We start from the raw sequence: 18,312 nt of genomic DNA, 5'->3' as shown, positions 1-18,312 counted from the left end.
TGGCGGTGCGGCCGCGGAGCGCCGGGGACGGCCGAGGGGACGTACCGCGCCCGGGCGGGCCCGCCCCGCGCAGGCGCAGCGGCTCCGCGAGGTGAGCGGCGGTGGCGGCGCGGTCGGAGCCGGGGCCGGGGCCGGGGCCGGGGCCGGGGCCGGGGCCGGGACCGGGACCGGGACCGGGGCCGGGGCCGGGGCCGGGGCCGGGGCCGGGGCCGGGGCCGGGACCGGGGCCGGGGCCGGGGCCGGGGCCGAGCGCGGCGTGGCTCGGGGTCCGCCCGGCCCCGTCCCCGGCCCGCCCCGCCCCGCCCGAGCGCCGACGGGCGGGAGCGCGGCCGGAGATCGGGCAGGTGCTTCTCGCCACCCGCGGCGCGGTGCTCGGAGGCCGCGGTCCTCGCGGGCCCCGCCGCAGCTGGGGGAGCGGGCGCGCCGGTGTCCCCGGGAGGGCTGTGGAGCACAGCGCGGATGTGTCGGGTGTGACCTGGCGCTCAGCGGCTCGGGTACTCGTGGGCTGGTTTAAAAATTGTTAAGCAGCGTGCATGTGCAGTGCCGCTCCCCTGCAGCCGGCCTCATCAGTGAGGGTGTCTGAAGGGAGTGCCAATAAGATGGATCCAGTCTCTTCCCCGTGGTGCCAAGCCATAGGACAAGAGGCAACGGGCAGAAACTGCTGCACAGAAGTTCCACCTGAACATGAGGAAGAACTTCTTTACTGTGCAGATGACCGTGCACTGAACAGGTTGCCCAGAGAGGCTGTGGAGTCTCCCTCACTGGAGATATTCCAGACCTCTCTGGATACAATCCTGTGCCCTGTGCTCTGGGATGACCCTGCCTGAGCAGGGAGGTTGGACCACATGATCCACTGTGGGCTCTTCCAGCCTTACTTATTATGTGATTCCGTGATTCTGAGTGGGCAGCTGTGCTGGGGAAGTAAGGCAAGTTGTTCAGTCTCTGAAGTATCAGTGAAGAGCCTTTCTGTTACTGAGATGAGTTTCAGTGAAGTCATGCTAAAGAAAAAAAACAAGAAAAATACTTTCAGTGCTACGCATCTAGGTTCTTCAGAGACTAATTCGTGCAGTAGTGGTGTTAGTGTGAATGACACACTGGAAGGTAATTTGGCTCTATCAAAAGCTGTCATCAAGTATTCTGATGGTGTAAATCTGGTGTTCAATATTGACTTAATTGGAGCTCCAGTAATGTAAGTTAATTGAGGACCCGATCCCTTGATTTCTCCATGCTAGACAATGTATTTTTTTGATTATTACTTTTGCCAGTAGGTTTAACGCTTCATTGTAAAATTAGGGATACCTCTATTGTAACACTTACAAATTTTCGCATTGTTGGGTTGCTTGGTTGTTCTTGATACTTTTATCTTAATAACGGTAGAACATGAGAGGTCAGCCACCAATTTGACCAATTACTGTATAGTGAAACACATGCCAGGTTATATAACATTTCTAAATAATACACTGCTCCTTCTGTGCCTCTGTATGAGCAGGTACATACTTACAAACCTTAGATTTAACTTCTGGTTCTATATATCACATTATTTTCAGTTTATTAGGAAGATTGTGAATTTTGATTTAAAAATTAGGAACTAATTCTAGTTTTGTCCAAATCGTGTTTCCTCAAGCATTGAAGCTTCACTGATGCTTAGTTCAGTAGTGTGCATAGGCCAAGGAAAATACTAAATGTTCTTGGGTGTTTTTCTTTCATATTTAAATACAAATGTGGATAAAATTAATGGGACTGGGGGGGTTTAGGTCCTCAGATTTATGTGCAAATGCCAACTTCACAGACAATTTAGCAAAAACAAAAAAAGATGGTCTTTGGTCTTTTTCTGGACGAGTTGTTATTCTTCCATCTCTTCTTTTTTCACAGGATAGATAAATTACATAAAAATACTTCTGGTTTCCATGCAGCATTTCACTGACTTTGGTTGTGAAGGCTTGTCATATGATACAGATAACTTAAACAGATCTTGGACAATTCTTGGAGGTTGTTTGCCTACATTTTGAATTGCAGTAAGTATAGCTGGTTTAAGCTGTTTTCATTCAGGAAACAGAAAAATTCATAGTGGAAGGAGGAATTTCTAGCATCCTCCAAGAAGTAACCTATTTTCTGTCAGCATTACTAAGAATAAAAATCTGCAAGTGTTTTCTTTGTGATTTCTGACAAGTTTTTTTCCCATCTTATTGGTGTTTTATAGATAAGTGTTGGAACACAGCACGTCTCTAAGTATGCAATCTGCTAACATGCTTCTGAGAAAAACTGTGAGAAGTTCTGTCCTTCCATTTGCTGCACAACATAGGATGCAAAAGGATTTGTTTCCACTCAGTAGAGCTCTCAGTTTATCACTTTGTCTGAAGCAGGACAAGTCATGTGAACCCTCAGAAAAATTAGATTTAGATGAGTGGAAAAAGGTAATGAAATCTGGGTTGCAAGAAGAGGCCAGTGAGACGGTCTCAGAGCCTAAGGAGCTTTCCAGTTTGGCTGCTGCACGTGAGACCTTGGAGATGTGGAGGCTAGCTGGCAGAGCGGTTCCAGAAAATATCTGTGAAGAAGAGCTAAAGACTTTCATGGAGTGCCCTTCTAAGTCAGCCAAAAAGAAGTATTTAAAATATTTGCATCTCAAAGAACTTCAAAAGAAAAATGACAAAAGAAAGATGGATGAGAAAAGGGAAAGGAGGCTGGAAGCACAAAATCAAGCTTCAAAAATGGATGAGACCAAAAAGAGTTCATTTGTATGTATGTGGTCCAGCACTATGGATAAAGCATACAATTGGAGGGCTGCTCAGTCCATGATCTTTGGCCAACCTCTAGTATTTGACATGTCTTATGAAAAAGAAATGTCTGTCCGAGAAGTCACAAATACAGTGAGACAGATAGTACTGAGTGAGAGCTGCAATCGGAGATCTGTGGACCCGTTCCACATCCACTTCTGTAACTTCAAAGATGATAGCCTCTATCATAGGGAATTTATCAAGCAGTATAGAGAGGCATGGGGCAAGCTGCTTATCACTGTGACAGACCAGTGCTACACAGAAATCTTTCCAAAGGATAAGCTCATCTATCTGACAGCTGATTCTCCCAAAGTGATGAAAACATTTGATCATGATAAGATCTATATTGTTGGGTCAATGGTTGACAAGAGCATAAAAACAGGAGTCTCTTTAGCACGGGCAAAGCGATTAGGATTGGAGACTGCAGCCCTTCCACTGGACAAGTATTTGCTCTGGAGTACTGGTGCCAAAAACCTCACACTGGATCAAATGATGCATATTTTATTAACCTTGAAAGATACTGCTGACTGGAAGAAGGCTCTGGAATTTGTTCCAAAAAGGAAATACTGTGGCTTTGTAAGCAAACCTGTAAAGGAACTGAAGAAAACCTTAGACCTGATCAACATACTTAAACATGGAAAGGGACGGGAAGAAGTACAAAAGCAATTTGCCAAAAGCTACCCCAAGAAGTATAAACTAAAGCAAAAGTAGAGTAATGGGGAGGAGAATGAATTTTTTACATGCAAACTGTGTCCTTTAATGCTCTGGCTTCTCTGTACATCTGGAACTCTGTTCAGCTCTTAATCTCACAACATGTTTTGTTGCTTACATTTGAAATGACCATTGTTAAGAGTTGGGTTTTTAAAATTACTTTAGTAGTCCAGCTGTTAAAATTTATTCACATGTTGAAATTATGTAAGAGAAATGAGATCATCTGTTCTAAAAAAAATAACTCTACACAAAGAATATCAGTGTGTTCAATTGAACTGTGCTGGACAAGGGTGATGATTACTGAATGCAGAGGTTGTTCTTCAGAGCTCACTGCTTTGGAGGCTGTCTAAGTTTTATTCTAAAAGATCGCTAAGATGAAGTAGAAGAGACCTCTCCCATTACTTCCTGAATCCTTTCGTGTGCAGACGAATTGACCTTTGATAGCTGAACTGAAAACAAATGGTTAAAACCTTGCATGAGTTTGGGGAGCTGCACCATGTACTTCTGGGTGTTCTGTCTGGCACAAATCAAGTCCCTGTTTGGAAGGAATAAGGCAAATTTCTTGACTGTGCTAAAAAAATAATCTTACATACTTCTGTGTAAGACTTTTATCCCAGAGTGCCTGTGTTTTCAGGCCATGTAATGTAGATTTCCCAAAGTGCTGGAACTTCTGAGATGGTAAACAGTCCTATTAGTAAATACTTAGAGGAGCAGAGAGCCTTTTTTCTCACAACTCAGAATACATTGATGTCTCTGAAAGTCTGTGTTCAGGCTGCAGAGCTGCCATGGGCGTATTGTTAAATACAGTTCTGCTGTCTTGTCTGTAGGGCAAGGAGGGCTTTTCCCTATGGGTGATGCTTAAAGTCAGTGATGGCAGATGATGAGTTGGGTCCTGAAAATTCAAAGACTAGGAGCAGGGAGTATAATTTCACACAGGTATACCAGGAATTGGTGGTGACCCACTCCCTGGTGACCTCTTCCTACATGCTGTTGCAAGGTGGGGGTTGGAAGGCAGAAGATTCACTACCCAATACTGCTCTTCACTGTCTGTTGTGAGGTGCAGGGGCCTCCAGGCATGGATAACCTCTGGTAGAGGGAAAGACCTGGTTCCTCTCAGTTGTGTGTGGTTGGGAAGTACACAAAGCTTTACCCTAGGGTGGTGTTTCAGGTGATGCTTGAGAGCTGCCTGGGAAGCCCTGAAGTGCAAGGACTGGCTGTGTGAGTGTGTGTACCTCAGGCAGACTCTTTTTCCTCAGGGGAGGAAGAGACAACAGTGGAACTACATGCTGCTGAGTGTCATAGAACCATGGAATGGGTTGGACTGGAAGGGGTCTTATCTAGTTCCAACCATCTGCTGTGGGCTGGGTACCATGTCCCTTCTGTCATTTGCTGTTCCTCCATACAAACAGCCTCTTCTGATTTGCAGACTGGCTTGCACACTGGGGCGGGGGAAGGTGGTGTCACTGCTCACTTGAACTCGTGTTACAGAATCACAGATTGGGTGAGGTTGGAAGGGACCTCAGCGCATCACCTCTCCCACCTCCCGACTAAAACAGGGTCATCCCAGAGCACATGGCACAGGATTGCATCCGGATGGTTCTTGAATATCTCCAGTGAGGGAGACTCCACAGCCTCTCTGGGCAACCTGTTCCAGTGCTCGGTCACTGCACAGTGAAGTTCTTCCTCCTGTTCAGGTGGAACTTCCTGTGCATCAGTTTCTACCCATCGCCTCTTGTCCCATTGCTTGGCACCACGGAGAAGGGCCTGGATCCATCTTCTTGGCGCACTCGCTCCACACACTTTAGATACCTATACACACCGAGGAGGTAATGAGGTAATGATTATTTGTGAATCACGGAAGGTTAAACGGAATCGTTAAACCACGCGCCCTGAGGAGGGCGCGGCAGCGGACGTGGTTCCTCCGCAGCCCCGTGATGCAGCGGCTCAGTGTGCGATGCCGGGGGTGACTCCGATACGCCGCTTTCCGAAGGGAAGGGAAGAAGGGAAGGGAAGGGGAGCCGTGCCCACGTGCGGAGCTGTTCCCGCCCCGCATCGCCGCGCGCCGCAGGGGCGGGGCCGGGCGGCCGCCAGCGGGGCCTCGCGGGGGCGGGCCCGAGGCACGCGCGTGCGCGGCGCGTGAGGCGGCGGAGGCGGGGGAAAATGGCGGACGGCAGAGCCGACGGGGAGAAGGCGAAGCGGCCGCAGCCCGCAGGAGGTGAACATGTAGCGCCTCTCGCCGGGGAGCTGTGGGGTGGGAACGGGGTCCGGGCTGGTCCAGCGGGGGTGGGGGGGTCCAGGTGTGCCTCACCCGGCCGTGAGTTGCCCGGGCTGGGCCGTGCGGTGCCCGGCCCTGCGGGGAGAGGGGGTGGCCCGGGCCTGAGGGGGCTGCGCTGGAGGAGAGGCCGAGTTGGGCCTGCTGTCCTCAGCTTTACAGGCGCTTTTGTAAAATTACACCAGCTTCTCCTTGTTGGCGCAAATGCGCTATTTCTCTCCTTTAAAAATACACGGAATACTTACACCGTGTTTTGAGAGAAATATGACTGTTGCTGTCTGCAAGGATGAAGACAGAGCCTTAAAGATTAACTTTCAACAGTTATGGTATAAGTTATTTATAAATGGGTACAGTGAATATTCTTTAATTGCTGTTTTAAGCATTTGGGGGTTTTTTGCTTTGCAGCAATCTGTAAGTTTGCTTTTTGGTCTTACAGTATTTATATTATGACTGGATATTCCTGTCATTTCTGCACTGTTTGGTTCGAAGATTTTAATTGGATGTTTCTTTTCTTCTTTCTTCCCTTAACTTAAACTTGAAAGGACACTGTCTTTTCAAAGATAAAGCTTTTCTTTCCTGGTGTGTTTCTTTTTTTGTTTTAGTTAGGTTTTGATGTGGTTTTTGGTGGTGGTTTGTTTTTTTTGGGTTTTTTTTTTTTTTTTTTTTTTTTGGTTTTTTTTTTTTGTTTCAATGTATCTGTAAGGGAAAGGGCACTTCTTAGATCTGTTGAAAAATTAAATCAGGAAACCAATCAGGATAGCCTCAACAGTGAATGTTATTTCTGATAATTGCTGACATTTGAACAGTTTTACTTGATTTTAGGTAGTTCCTTGACTCTTGGTTCTCTGTTGGGCTTTGGTGGCGTTTTGGTTTTCATTTTTTGGTGATGGTATTGGGTTTTTTTGTATTGGTTATACAGTAACTGGACAGCATCAGTACATCAGAAATTCACACTGTCTTGTGTACTCTTTGGTGTGCTGAAACATGATCTGAGTGAGTTAAGGAGTGTTGGTTGGCCCTAAGGATGAATAGTTGTTCCCTGATGATTTTTGAAGGCAATTTGCAGTCTTTAGTTTTTGCCAAGATAGTGGGGTTTATCTTAAAATTAACTTAGTTGTGACTGGTTTGTTCCCACATGTCCCAGTGGTCACACTCCCAGGGACAACAGATCCTGAAATGCTGTGCAGCTGGAACTGTCAGTCTTGTCACTTCAGCCACCTGGACAGGGGAAGTTGTCCACTCGTGTGGTTTGTTGATACACACGAGTGAAGCCACTGTGAAGTAGGACAACTTTTTATTTCTGTAATCCATGAAAAGGACACTAGCTAGTCTAGTTTGGAAATAGGTGCTTTCTGTAAGGTGAAGTGTGACCACCAGGAAATAATAAAGAAGTCTTCATATCTTGGAATATATTTATGGACTGGCATGGGAGATAGTAGAGACCTGTTTAATAGTTAATAAAAATGTCTGCATTTTTGTTTCTTGCAGAAATTAAACAGCACAATGGCTCCTTCCCCACCTTCCCCAATTGTCCAGTGCCCCTTACAGCTCTCTCATCAAGTAAGAGTGTTTCTTTCAGCAGTCTGGAGTTCATCCCATGGCGAGCCCAGTAGAAATAGCACTCAGAATGCAGTGCTGATAGGAACTAATTCTGAGAGAGATGCTCTTTAAGATTTGGTGAGAAAACAGACATGGGTAGATTGTATTAGGCTTCACCTTGTGCTCAGCAGTATTTGAGAATTTGCACTTAAAAGAAGCAAGCTGTAGTGTCCTAACCTTCAAGCTAGCCCTAGTTTAGGAACCCAGACTGGTTCCTTGTGTCCTGAATTTTGGGCTGCTATGGGTTTTGTATGTTATGAATAAGAAGACTTAGCTCTATGGTTCCAGCACTTTTAATGCCAGTGAGTCTTCTACCTACCCTTGAATCACAGTCTCTAGTGTACCTAGGCTGGACTTGGAATATTTTATTTAATGTGATTTCATGGATTAGCTGTAAGGATGTTCTCATAGTCTTTGCAGATTGCTTTTTGGTAAACTGTGCTAAGACCACTACCAGTACCCAAGGTCACTTGTGTAAATTTTGATTGTTTCTCTTTCCTCCTTTGTTTTTCATTTTTATATCTATGTTTTCTGGATCAAATTTGCAGTACCATTTTTTAAATATGATGAAACTGATTAAAGTGACAGGTTTTTTTGTGATCTGCCATATTTCTGAAGGTGAATGATAAATTCATTTTGGTTTCAATCACGTACTATCTTGATACCTGGAAGAGTGGGGTAGAAGTGGTATATTCTGCTGCTTATGATTTGGGAAATAGCAGACAAACATATATATATAGATTGAGTCCCTAGTTTTTCTCTTTCCTGATATTGTTTGCTTCTTTTTTTTTTCTCAGAGCTACAATCTTGTTGACCCCCAGTTCAGACTTTCTTCTCTCCCATTACTTCATCTTGCATAGTAGTTTTTTGCACTAGCAGTGCAAAGAACTTTATTCCCTGATGGTCTGAATTTGCTGTGCATGGAAGGTGCTGTTCTCCACTTGATGTGATGAGGAACTTGTGCTAGCTCCAGTTGTTTTAAACTGCTACTGAGAGCACTTGCCTGTCCATTCCCTAATGTGTCGGTTTTCCCCCCTTCTGCTACTGCAGTGGTTTGCTTATTGCAGCAGCAGGGAAGCGTCTTTTTGCTGAAGCATTTACTCTGTTCAGTGTGAGTTTTCCAAGGACACCTTTGTCTCTTGGTGTAGCTGAAGAAACTGATTTTATAGGAATGAAAATGTTACTTGAATGTTTTTTCTCTGTGGATCACTGTTCAGCTGCTCTGTTTTCCATGACTATACAAAAGCAGAAAAGATGAAATCTATATATATGTTTTTTTAGTGCTGATTCCTTCCTCAAGCAGAGCTTGGCAGATTTATTACAGATGAGATGCGGACAAGCAGTGACTTGAAGCATGATTGAGACAGCTGGCCTCACTGTAGTCACTCCCATGATTTTAGAGTTGTGCCAGACAAGCCTAGAGACTGGCATGGACATGATTTTGTAGGAATTTAGTAGAATTAATTTTAACTTAGATTATCTACTCTAGATTTGGAATTGGGATTCCAATTATGAAAGCTTATCTGTGGCAACTTAAAAACTTAAAAAGATTTAGTCATCTACATTTAATTTACTACATGAACTTTGACTTCCATACTAAATAAAGAGATGATGCTTCAAGATTGTTTTCCTGGCTCATACAAGAAGTTCTTTACAAGTAGTGGAGTGCTTGCAGTTTCTTCTCCTCTTTGTGTTTTGCTGTCCACTAAATATACGTTGGTGGAAACTGCTGTCACTAAAAACATCTTACCTATTGCACCCAAAGTATAATGCTTTTTGAGGTTGCTGCTCCCATCAATCTGCTCAGTAAAAGTAGCTCATCTTGGTAAGTTGTTTCGACTTCACCAGGACCTGAAGAAGAGGCAGAAAAACCTGTGAAAACTAAGACTGTTTCTTCCAGTAATGGAGGAGAAAGTTCGAGTCGCAGCGCAGAGAAACGGGCAGCTAATGAAGAAGCTGAAGACTTCACCACAAAGCCTGCTCCTGCCAAAATGTCCAAGTTTGGATTTTCCATAGGCAGTCAGACAACAAAGAAGGCATCTGCAATATCCATCAAACTGGGAGCAAATGTAAGTTTACTGAGGACTTTTCATGTTAGGGAATCTTAGGGAAAAGGGAAATACTTTGGGGAGGCTTCCTTGCAGAAGGAAACCTTGAATCCCATGAGGGTAACGTGGGTAAAGTTTAAGCAGACATTGCAGGGCCAGCTAGTCATGCATGTGTAAGTACTTCAAGGTGATTAATAACAGGTCAGTAGTCTCAAGAAGCATAAGACTTGATTGAAATGAACTGTAGATCTTTAAACATACAGAATAATTTTGTAATGAGATTTGGTAAGTCTGCAGTAATTTCCTGAGGGAAATAAGCAGACTTGTTAAGCTATTCAGGCTACTTTGAAATGAGTGCTGGAAGCTTCATTGCATAGGAGCTTAAAGTTGGAAGAAAGCATCTAGATGGCCTAATAGGTTGTCTTCCATGCCAAAGATCTTATTTTAGCATGAGGAATTGCAGTGTATTTCCATGTCTTTGCGTGTTCTTTGCAAGGTCACTGTGATTTACTTGTGTTACATGCAAGAGATGAGGCTTCGTTACAAAGGTTTCTAAGAATTCTGATCTCCTTGATTGTCCAGCACAAGGTATCCTTGTGCTTGTTTCCATGTGAATCTGATAGCTCTCCGAGTCCTCTGCTGGCTTGGCCAAGGGCAAGCCAGGGGCTGCCTCTCTATTTAATACAGTTCATTTACATTTCCCACGTATCACTGTGATGGATACATTCTGAATAGCTGTCTGCACTAAATTCAAACTCTAATCGTGAAAGCCTTGCACCCGCAATGCCAGCATTTTAGACATCTCTCTTATTTTAAGATGGGAGATGTGGGCTGGCAGCATTCTAGGATATAAATGCAATCAGGGCAGCTCAGACTTTGGAAAAATAGACAAAGCTGACGTCTCTGAGCTTCTAGCATTCTTCAGTTTCTCATGTCCAAAGTGGCAATAAATTTGGCTCAGGATTTCTGGTTCACTGAATTTAATGGGTGACTGACAGTGCACCAGATGGGACAGTGCTGAAACTTGCCCTGTTTCTTTTCAGTCATTTTTATTCCCCTAGTACGTTACCCATTCCTTGGGTGCAGATGCTTTAAAAATGGTATTTATGTGTTGTACAGTATTGGTGAAGAACAGCTGTAGGCAGTTGCATAAGGGCTCTGCTGCAGTACCAGCTTCTGGGAGTGTGTATTAAAGAATTGCCAGTAAAGGCAAAATGGGGAAAGCACTGTACAGGATTGATTTAGTACTATAGTAGCAAACTGTTACTAGTAACTTGTTTTTTCTCAGTGGTGTTGAAGTAACTTTTGGTGCCACTGTTGTATTACATGGAACAGTTGTGAGTTGACAGCTTCCTACACTTTAGATAGAGGAATAAAAAATTGGAAATAAAAAACATACTCTTTAAAGGAACTTTGTATTAATTGGACTGTGTGATACACACTGGTAGTAGTTTAAAAGCATTGAATTGTTTTAAGCCAGAAAGCTGTCACGTTGTTAAAATAGAAGAAAATAAATATATTCGTTTTTTCTGACATTGATGGATAAGAATATCCCAAAAGAATAATGGAAATAGTGACGCAGTAAAATTTTGAGCTACCACAAGTTATTCAGGTTCTGTTTTAATTGTTCATGTCATGCACCAGTGGCTGAGTACCCCTGCAGTGTGCTAGAAAGTTAAGACCTGCATGTGGGGAGCTGTAATATGAGAGGGTTCAGCTTGCTGCTCGGAGTGATCACACATAAATGAGCAGTCATTTTCGTTTTTCATTAGAGAATCCTTTATGTGCTTGATTTAGACAAAAATGTTTCCCCCTGCTTGCCCATTTCAGTGAAGATGTTTGACTTGACTTAATTTTACCAAAATGCTTAAAAAGCCAAGGGTAGTTTTTTTTGAGTTAGTAGACTTACTTTACTTGTGAATTTTATCTTTTTCAGAAGCCTAAAGAGCCTGTTCCAACCCTGGCTCCAAAAACCCTTTCTGTAGCAGCAGCATTCAATGAAGATGAAGATGTGAGTAATAAACCAGTGACAAACACAAAATACCATTGGTGTGGTAGGCAGAGAGTGGGTTATTTATGGTTCTTTACATAACTGTCAGGAATTTTCAACCTAGAAGCATCTCTTGATTCTGATTAAGAATGTACAATTTCATAGCTTTGTGTTGGTTCAAGAAATCATTAAAATGTTGGTAACTTCTCCGTGAAAATAAGATGCACAGCATAATTTGAATTAATAGTTGCTTTCTCTAGGCTTGATTAAGGGGAGGCAAAGGAAACTTGTGCTTCTGGTTTGCTAAATATTTTGTTACCATTTTACTGCTCCTTTTTACATAGAGGCGAACAAAGGAATTTGTATTTTGTTCTATAACCTTGTAGGACCTCCACTGTGTCCAAAGTCACTTTGCTGTCCTGTAGGGCTGTAGTCTGGCCTTTATCTTGTCAGGCATTTGAAGTGTTCAAAAGCTAGTGCCCAGCCCTGCTCTGACCTCCTTTGTCCCTGCAGAGCGAACCAGAGGAGATGCCCCCAGAAGCAAAGATGCGCATGAAGAACATCGGAAGGTAGGGCAGCTTTGAACTGGGCTTTGGGGAAGGGTGAGCGTGTGAAGTACCTCCCCAGCTCAGGGCAGGTCTTGCAGATGGCTTAAGAATACGAGGAGAAAGTGATGCCTGGAGTGGCCACCTAAAACACAGAGGCTAGACAAGAATAAGAGAACAAAAGGAGGTATTTATTTGAAGGCCTTCAAAGGTACACCATGGGCAGGCCAAAGAATCCACCCAGGATGGACTCTGGGTCACGGGTTCTTCATACTTTTATAAGTTTGGTCCGTTTGCATATCAGGGTTAATTCTCCAATTATAACTTCAGTTCATTATGTAATTACCCCAAGTGGGTTCCCCTCTTTAGAGGCTTTTAGTTTACACATTTTAAGGCCTGGTGTCCTTGAGGTGGAAACCTAGAGAGTCTTGTTATGTCCAACCAGCATGAGAGAACAGCAGCTAACAGGCCACAAGGAACTTCAGAGTTACACACCAGGCAGTACAGGATTTGAAAAATAGAAAAGTTAAAACCTAAGGCATCAATAGAAGAGGTTAAAGAAGCATTTCTCCAGAAACAGGATTTTCAAATGTTTCATCTACAGGTTAAAAGTAGTACATTTGCATTTGAACTTTGACTCATGCTTGCCTTTTTTTGAGGAAGAAATTGAGTCTGCATTAAACAGAAGCTCTTTTTTTTTTTCTTGTAAAGGTAATAGGTAGGAATTCTGCTTGTCTCTACTTTGTATTTTTCTAGTTTTCAGTTTTATAAATTGCCTTGAAGTAGGTAGTCTGGTCACGTTTTTAAACTCATGTGCAAGGGGAAGATGAGAATCATCTTTCAGAAAGACAAAGAATTCTTTATTTTATAATAAATTATGTAATTCTTCTGCTTGCCACAGATGTGAGAGGGTAGAAGACCAGTCCTAAAATAAGTAGGGACCTTTTCAGAGGAGGCTTCACTTAAACTGGGGATGAATTTTGAAAATTTGTATTTTAGAAATGTTTATTATGATAGACTGCTTTTAAAGTCAGTCACTCTGGAAGTTCTCTAGTTTGGTGGTTTTTCTTTTTTCTCCAGTAGCAAATTTGGATCCTCAGTTTCTTAATCCTTGCAACAAATTCTTCGCAGCTGGCAGCAGTTACTGCCACTGCCACCTCCCCTCCTGCCCCAGCTCTGTTTTGGTGTACTGTGGAGAGATCAGGTCTGTGGCCAGCTTACATTTGCTAATAGTGAGGGCTCCTGATGTAACAGAAGGAAATGTGTGGTAGTTTCTGGGGCAGATTTGGCTTGTAATTGGCATTCTCAGTGTCACATGGCACGGACTACTGTAGGTGAGCTGACTTTCTCAACTGCTCTTGTTTTACTTCTCACAGGGATACACCAACCTCAGCAGGACCAAATTCCTTCAATAAAGGAAAGCATGGATTTTCTGACAACCAGAAGCTATGGGAACGAAATATAAAATCTCATCTTGGAAACGTCCATGACCAAGAAAATAACTAAATGATGTGGATTACAAGTTGGGTGTTTGGGGGGAGGGGAGGGTGTAACATTAAAGGAACAGTTTCCTTTTTTAAGAATGGTATGAGACTATCTTTGGAGCCACTTTTTTAAGATTTTGAGTGGTACACTAATAAATGAGTTTGAAATTAGAGGTAATTTATGTTTTGTATACAGATTTCAAGGCATTTGCTAATTTTGTAGTTCATGTGATTAGTTTCAAAAGGTTACAGATAATAAAGAAATTGGAGTGGTACCTTTTTAAGATAATTTTTTTTTTGTCAGTGATTAAATAAGGTGGATGAAAAAGGTTACTGTCTCTTTAATAAGGTCAAAATTGAATGCTCTTGCATTCTCACTTCTGGCTCCCTCTTCATAACAGGAGAAACAGTTGACTCCTAGGAGTGAGCATTGTCTTGTGCTAGAGGGGTTACTGGACTATTAATTTGAGTATAATCTTACACAGGAAAAAATAAGAACCTGTATTTTTTTCTCCCTGCAGTCACCTTTTGTTAAGTCTCTGCAAACTAGGAATTACGTTGCTCTGAGTGGCTCTGGTAACTTAGCTCTGATTTTGTTTAAAATTTCATGTAGGATGTGTAACCTTCAGTGGCCTGTTCTGTCCTAAGGAAATGGGCCTTGTCTGTATATTAGATACAGTCTGTAAAGAATATTCACTACAAAGGTAAATCAGTATTTTCAGTGTGCTCCTTTTAAATCATTAGCCTTGAGTAGTGCTTGTTAGCATTTCCTAGTGGTACACAAAAGCCACCACCAAAAATACAAGCTAATGTACATTAAGCTTCACCTTTGGTTGAATATTTTTCTTTACGATGCCTAGAAGGAATAAAAGCCACACCAAAAATTGGTAACTCACTGCTTAGTATGAAAAATCTAAGATGCACTTTCCCTGTCTTGCCATTTAAGACAAAATGCCTTGATACCTGTGACCTCAGTGGACACTATCAGGTCAAAGAATGCTGTATCTGCAGTCCTGATGTTTCTAACAAGTGTCAGCTTCAGAAATAAAACTTGACCTTTTCCTGCCTGTCTTCCTTTTGCAGTGATTTTCAGCAGTGACATAAATCTGGTCAGTTTATTTCTTAGCTTTCATACTGCAGAACAGTGCTGTAGGATTTCAGTGCTAGTAGTGACCATCTAAATTTCACTCTAATTTAGATTGCATATTTGTAAAACATTTTACTAACAGAACAGGTAAAATAGAACATTATCAACAGCAACACCACCACCTGTCCCAAGAGCAACACCTCCCCTACCCCAAACAAACATAAGGTTCTTTTTAAACTCAAATACCTGATAGTGTCAACCACTAAATTAATTTCTGGGAACTGGTTGTAGAATTCAATACATTAATTGCTTTCATCCTGCCTCTAAAAGCGTCTTCTTGCTAAAGTTGAACTTGCAAGTACAGAAAGGAAAGTGCATCTTGTAATGTATTTTTTTATTATTATGATTATTATTATGATGATTATTATTATTATTTTAGGAAAGCTCTGACCACTTAGACTTTTGAGTTTGTAAGTTCTAAAAATATTTTTTTGTATTTTTGTATTGTATGTGTAATCTTTTTTCTTTGAAGTCTGATGCAGTTGAATACCTGTAACTGTTTTCTTTTAAAAGCCTTGTTACAAACTTAACATAAAAATGTATACATTATTTTTTTTTCCATAGCAGAAATATTTGGTTTATTTAAAACAAAACACACTTTCAAAACTGACTTTCAGGACTTCCAAAAGCAATTTGGGCATTACTGGAACTAGGCAAGACAAACTTTTCACTTATTTTCATCACATGTGGTTATGTTTGTCTGAATAAATCCCTTTAAGATAGTGGTAATTCATACTGAATAGCTATTTTCTCGTGCTCCTCAGTAGGTGGTTCATACTATATTAGTCACTTGTATAGGAACAAAGAAAAACAGAACTTCAAATAAGAGAATGACTTGGAAATTTATTCCTTGTTTTAGTTAACCTTAACCTACCACCACTGTCTTCCGCATCTTTGACTCAAGTAGCTATTCATACCCAGAATTTCCTTGTACTTCAAAATCATTTAGGAAATTGCTAGGCAGAAGAGCAGACATGCTATGGAATGCCTTCCATGCAACTGAGAGAGGAAAAGTTATATTTATCTTCTTACTTCCACGGTCAATAAATAGTCCTAGACCTTGTGAGAGACTGCAGAAACTTCTAAATCTCAGCTGAAGGTGAGCAGTGATCCTGCCTCACCCAATGTAAGTGTTCTCTTCCTTCTTCATGGAAGGAAATCCATCAGGATGGCCTCAGGACTGAGTGCCAAACAAGCTGGGTTTTGTTGCTCCGAGGTGTCTGCTGGTGTTTAATGTCTGACGCTTGCAGGACAAACTGACTGACCTGAACAATAGCATCATGGCAAATGTTAGCTGGGACTAACTTGAAGCTGTAGGCTCTGGTTAAGAGTAGTCATGGTTTTTGCATGCAGAGCCTTTTTGTTTGTTTGTTTGTTTGTTCTTGGTGTGATTTTTTTTTTGTTGGTTGGTTTGGCTTTTTTTTTCAAAGGATGTTCAAGAATCCTGAAACTCATGATAAACTATGTGATTTAGGTATGTTGAAGTGCTTCCAGGAGGTATTTTGAGACCTTGAACTGCTTAGTACAGCAAGATGTGTGTGCCTGTCAGTGGTTTAAATGCCAGTTTGTGTAGTTTTTTCCCAGGGAGCTCATGCTTGCTTAGCAGGAATTGGCACCTGAGCAGCCTGCAGAACACTGGTGACGTAAGGTGAAGATGTGAGTAGTTACCCAGTAACCTTCGCTGTGCTACCCTGCAGCTGGGCTCTTCTGAGCCTGCTGCCTTGTAAATGGATCCAAACTCATCTAACTGTATTAAAATAATAAAAAAGCCTAACAACCCCCCCACAAAAAAAAGGAAACAAAAGGCAAGAAGGCCCCCCTCCTCGCCCCCCAAAAACCCAAAACAAAACAGTCCCACCAAACAGTGTGGTGAACTACTGGTGGCAGTGTTTCAGGCAGTGCTGGGTGTAGCCCCTTACCTAATTTCGTTCCTTTAGAGTATGGGAGGTGCATCATCCAGATTCTCAGAATGAAGATTTTTATCAGCAGGAAGGAGTCCCCAGCCTGTCTCTAAGGTAACTGAGGGGTGCTGTTTCACAGCTTGTGCCGTATCAGACATGACCCAATCATGGTATTCATTGAACTTTGGCAAAGCCAACTGTGGTCCTCCCGGCAGCCCCATGGCAGCAGCCACAGCTGCCGTCAGGCCCACTGAGCTTCATCTCCACGGCTGCCAGGTTTGCAGAGCAGCCCTTTGTCAGAACTCACAGGGCTCTGCTGAGTTCTGTGTGCTGCAGTGGCTTTACCAAAGCTGGCTTTCCAAAGAGACTTGGGAGGAGAAGTCAGCTTTTGAGAAAATGGCAAATTCTGGTTCCTGAGGGGGCAAACGGGTTTTAAACTATTGGAATTCACTGGTGTCACTACAACTCTTTCTGGGCTGCTGTAAGATAAGATAAATCTGTTTGGAGAAGCAGCAGAGTTTCAAGAAGGTTTATTGTTTGTGTAGTTGGTAGCCTTAAAGGGTGTTCTGCAAAGAGGTTGGGGTTTTTTGAATTCCTTATAAAACTACAAGCTGAGGAATGCTGAGTAGTTCTGCCCTTAGGCTACAAAAGGGAAGGTTATGTTCTAAACTCACCAGAATTGGTTGTCTTGTGTCTCTGGCATGAGACACTAGAACACCGTAAGTATTGGACAATTAACGAATTGGTTACTTTATCCTGTTAACACATCCCTTATTTCTTCTGGTTTCATTAGCAAAAAGATCTCCTATTGTTGTCTAATTTTGAAATATTGGCATTTTATGTAGTGCTTAGGAAAGCTGTTCATGTCTAATAATGTGGAGCCGTTGCCTGGGGGTAGGTGTGTAGTTATCCATGGACTCAAAAGCACAGAACATCAGCTGTTACACTTGAACTCTGGACACAGCATGTTCAATTCATGTTTGCCAGTTCACATTTAGTAATCTGCAGTGGTGGGAGCCCAAGATTTACTGCCCAAACCTTTCAACTCTGCAGCTTTTTGAGGTCTGTACACTCCAATGCCAGCTGCCCCTCAGGCTGGGTAAGGAGGAGGGAGGAGTGGCAGCGACGTCATGGCTGGTAATCAGAGCATGAACTTCCTGATGAAGTGGCATGGAGCAACATCTGGAAAACCTCTGCTTGGCGTGTGGCTCAGTTCTTAAATTTGTTTCTTGGGACTGGATCTCCTGATGAGATGGATACACAGAAAGTGTTTATGGTAGCAAGAGCTCCACTGAAACGTGAAATTATGAGTCCATATTGATGTTTATTGATGCCAAGCTATTAACCTAAAGGTAATGCAAGTTATAATAAAAATGTAATTGTCTTTCCTTTTCTCCCCCAGCTTCCCCTAATTTGTAAACATGGTAGTTGCATATAAGGTGTTTGCTGATGCTCAGTAGCTCATTACAGAACCATAGCAGTGCCGTGATGACAGAAGTGTAGCTCTCTACAGCTGCAGGCACTGAACAGGTAACGGTGGAACGAAGGCCTAAGGGAGTGCTTTAGTTTTGTTACTCAGGTGCTTGTGTAACAATCCTGTTCACACGTGAAATTTAAAGCCAGGACAAGAGCTTGCACTACTCCACATCTAAAAGCACCACTTAAGTCAGCAAAGCTGTAAGGCAGGGCACGTGACCCCTGACAAGAGACAAAGCCTGCAGGACAAAATTTTTCCTAGGGGAACAAGAAAAACCTTCTTTCTGCAAAGTCTTTTAAAGGTCACACGAGACTTGTAAGGATGTTCCCCAACAGCCCTGCACTTGAGGGTGACAACAGTGACC

At 42.7% G+C, this 18,312-nt stretch overlaps 2 protein-coding genes across 4 annotated transcripts; both read left to right on the top strand.

Annotated features, from left to right (window-relative positions):
- Positions 1-14: 14 nt before the first annotated feature.
- Positions 15-3,760, top strand: TRMT10C (tRNA methyltransferase 10C, mitochondrial RNase P subunit). Of its 3 annotated transcripts, none has more exons than XM_048293804.1 (3): positions 15-91; positions 1,873-2,015; positions 2,201-3,760. In XM_048293804.1, exon 3 carries the CDS (start codon positions 2,232-2,234, stop codon positions 3,483-3,485), a length of 1,254 nt encoding a protein of 417 aa, XP_048149761.1. In that variant the 5' UTR covers positions 15-91; positions 1,873-2,015; positions 2,201-2,231; the 3' UTR covers positions 3,486-3,760. The 3 variants fall into 3 exon arrangements, with proteins under 3 accessions (XP_048149761.1, XP_048149763.1, XP_048149762.1); XM_048293806.1 differs by lacking the exon at positions 15-91 and adding an exon at positions 252-344; XM_048293805.1 differs by lacking the exon at positions 15-91 and adding an exon at positions 373-494.
- A 1,841-nt stretch (positions 3,761-5,601) lies between these two features.
- On the top strand, positions 5,602-17,865 carry LOC125321257 (PEST proteolytic signal containing nuclear protein). Its single transcript, XM_048293802.1, has 5 exons — positions 5,602-5,700; positions 9,205-9,425; positions 11,341-11,415; positions 11,908-11,963; positions 13,316-17,865. Exons 1-5 carry the CDS (start codon positions 5,646-5,648, stop codon positions 13,443-13,445), a joined length of 537 nt encoding a protein of 178 aa, XP_048149759.1. The 5' UTR covers positions 5,602-5,645; the 3' UTR covers positions 13,446-17,865.
- Positions 17,866-18,312: the final 447 nt, after the last annotated feature.

Source organism: Corvus hawaiiensis, chromosome 2, assembly GCF_020740725.1.
Source record: "Corvus hawaiiensis isolate bCorHaw1 chromosome 2, bCorHaw1.pri.cur, whole genome shotgun sequence".
Classification (NCBI taxonomy): Eukaryota; Metazoa; Chordata; class Aves; order Passeriformes; family Corvidae; genus Corvus; species Corvus hawaiiensis.
The sequence above is the reverse complement of the archived record's forward strand: the minus strand, read 5'-3'. Positions and strand labels throughout refer to the sequence as shown.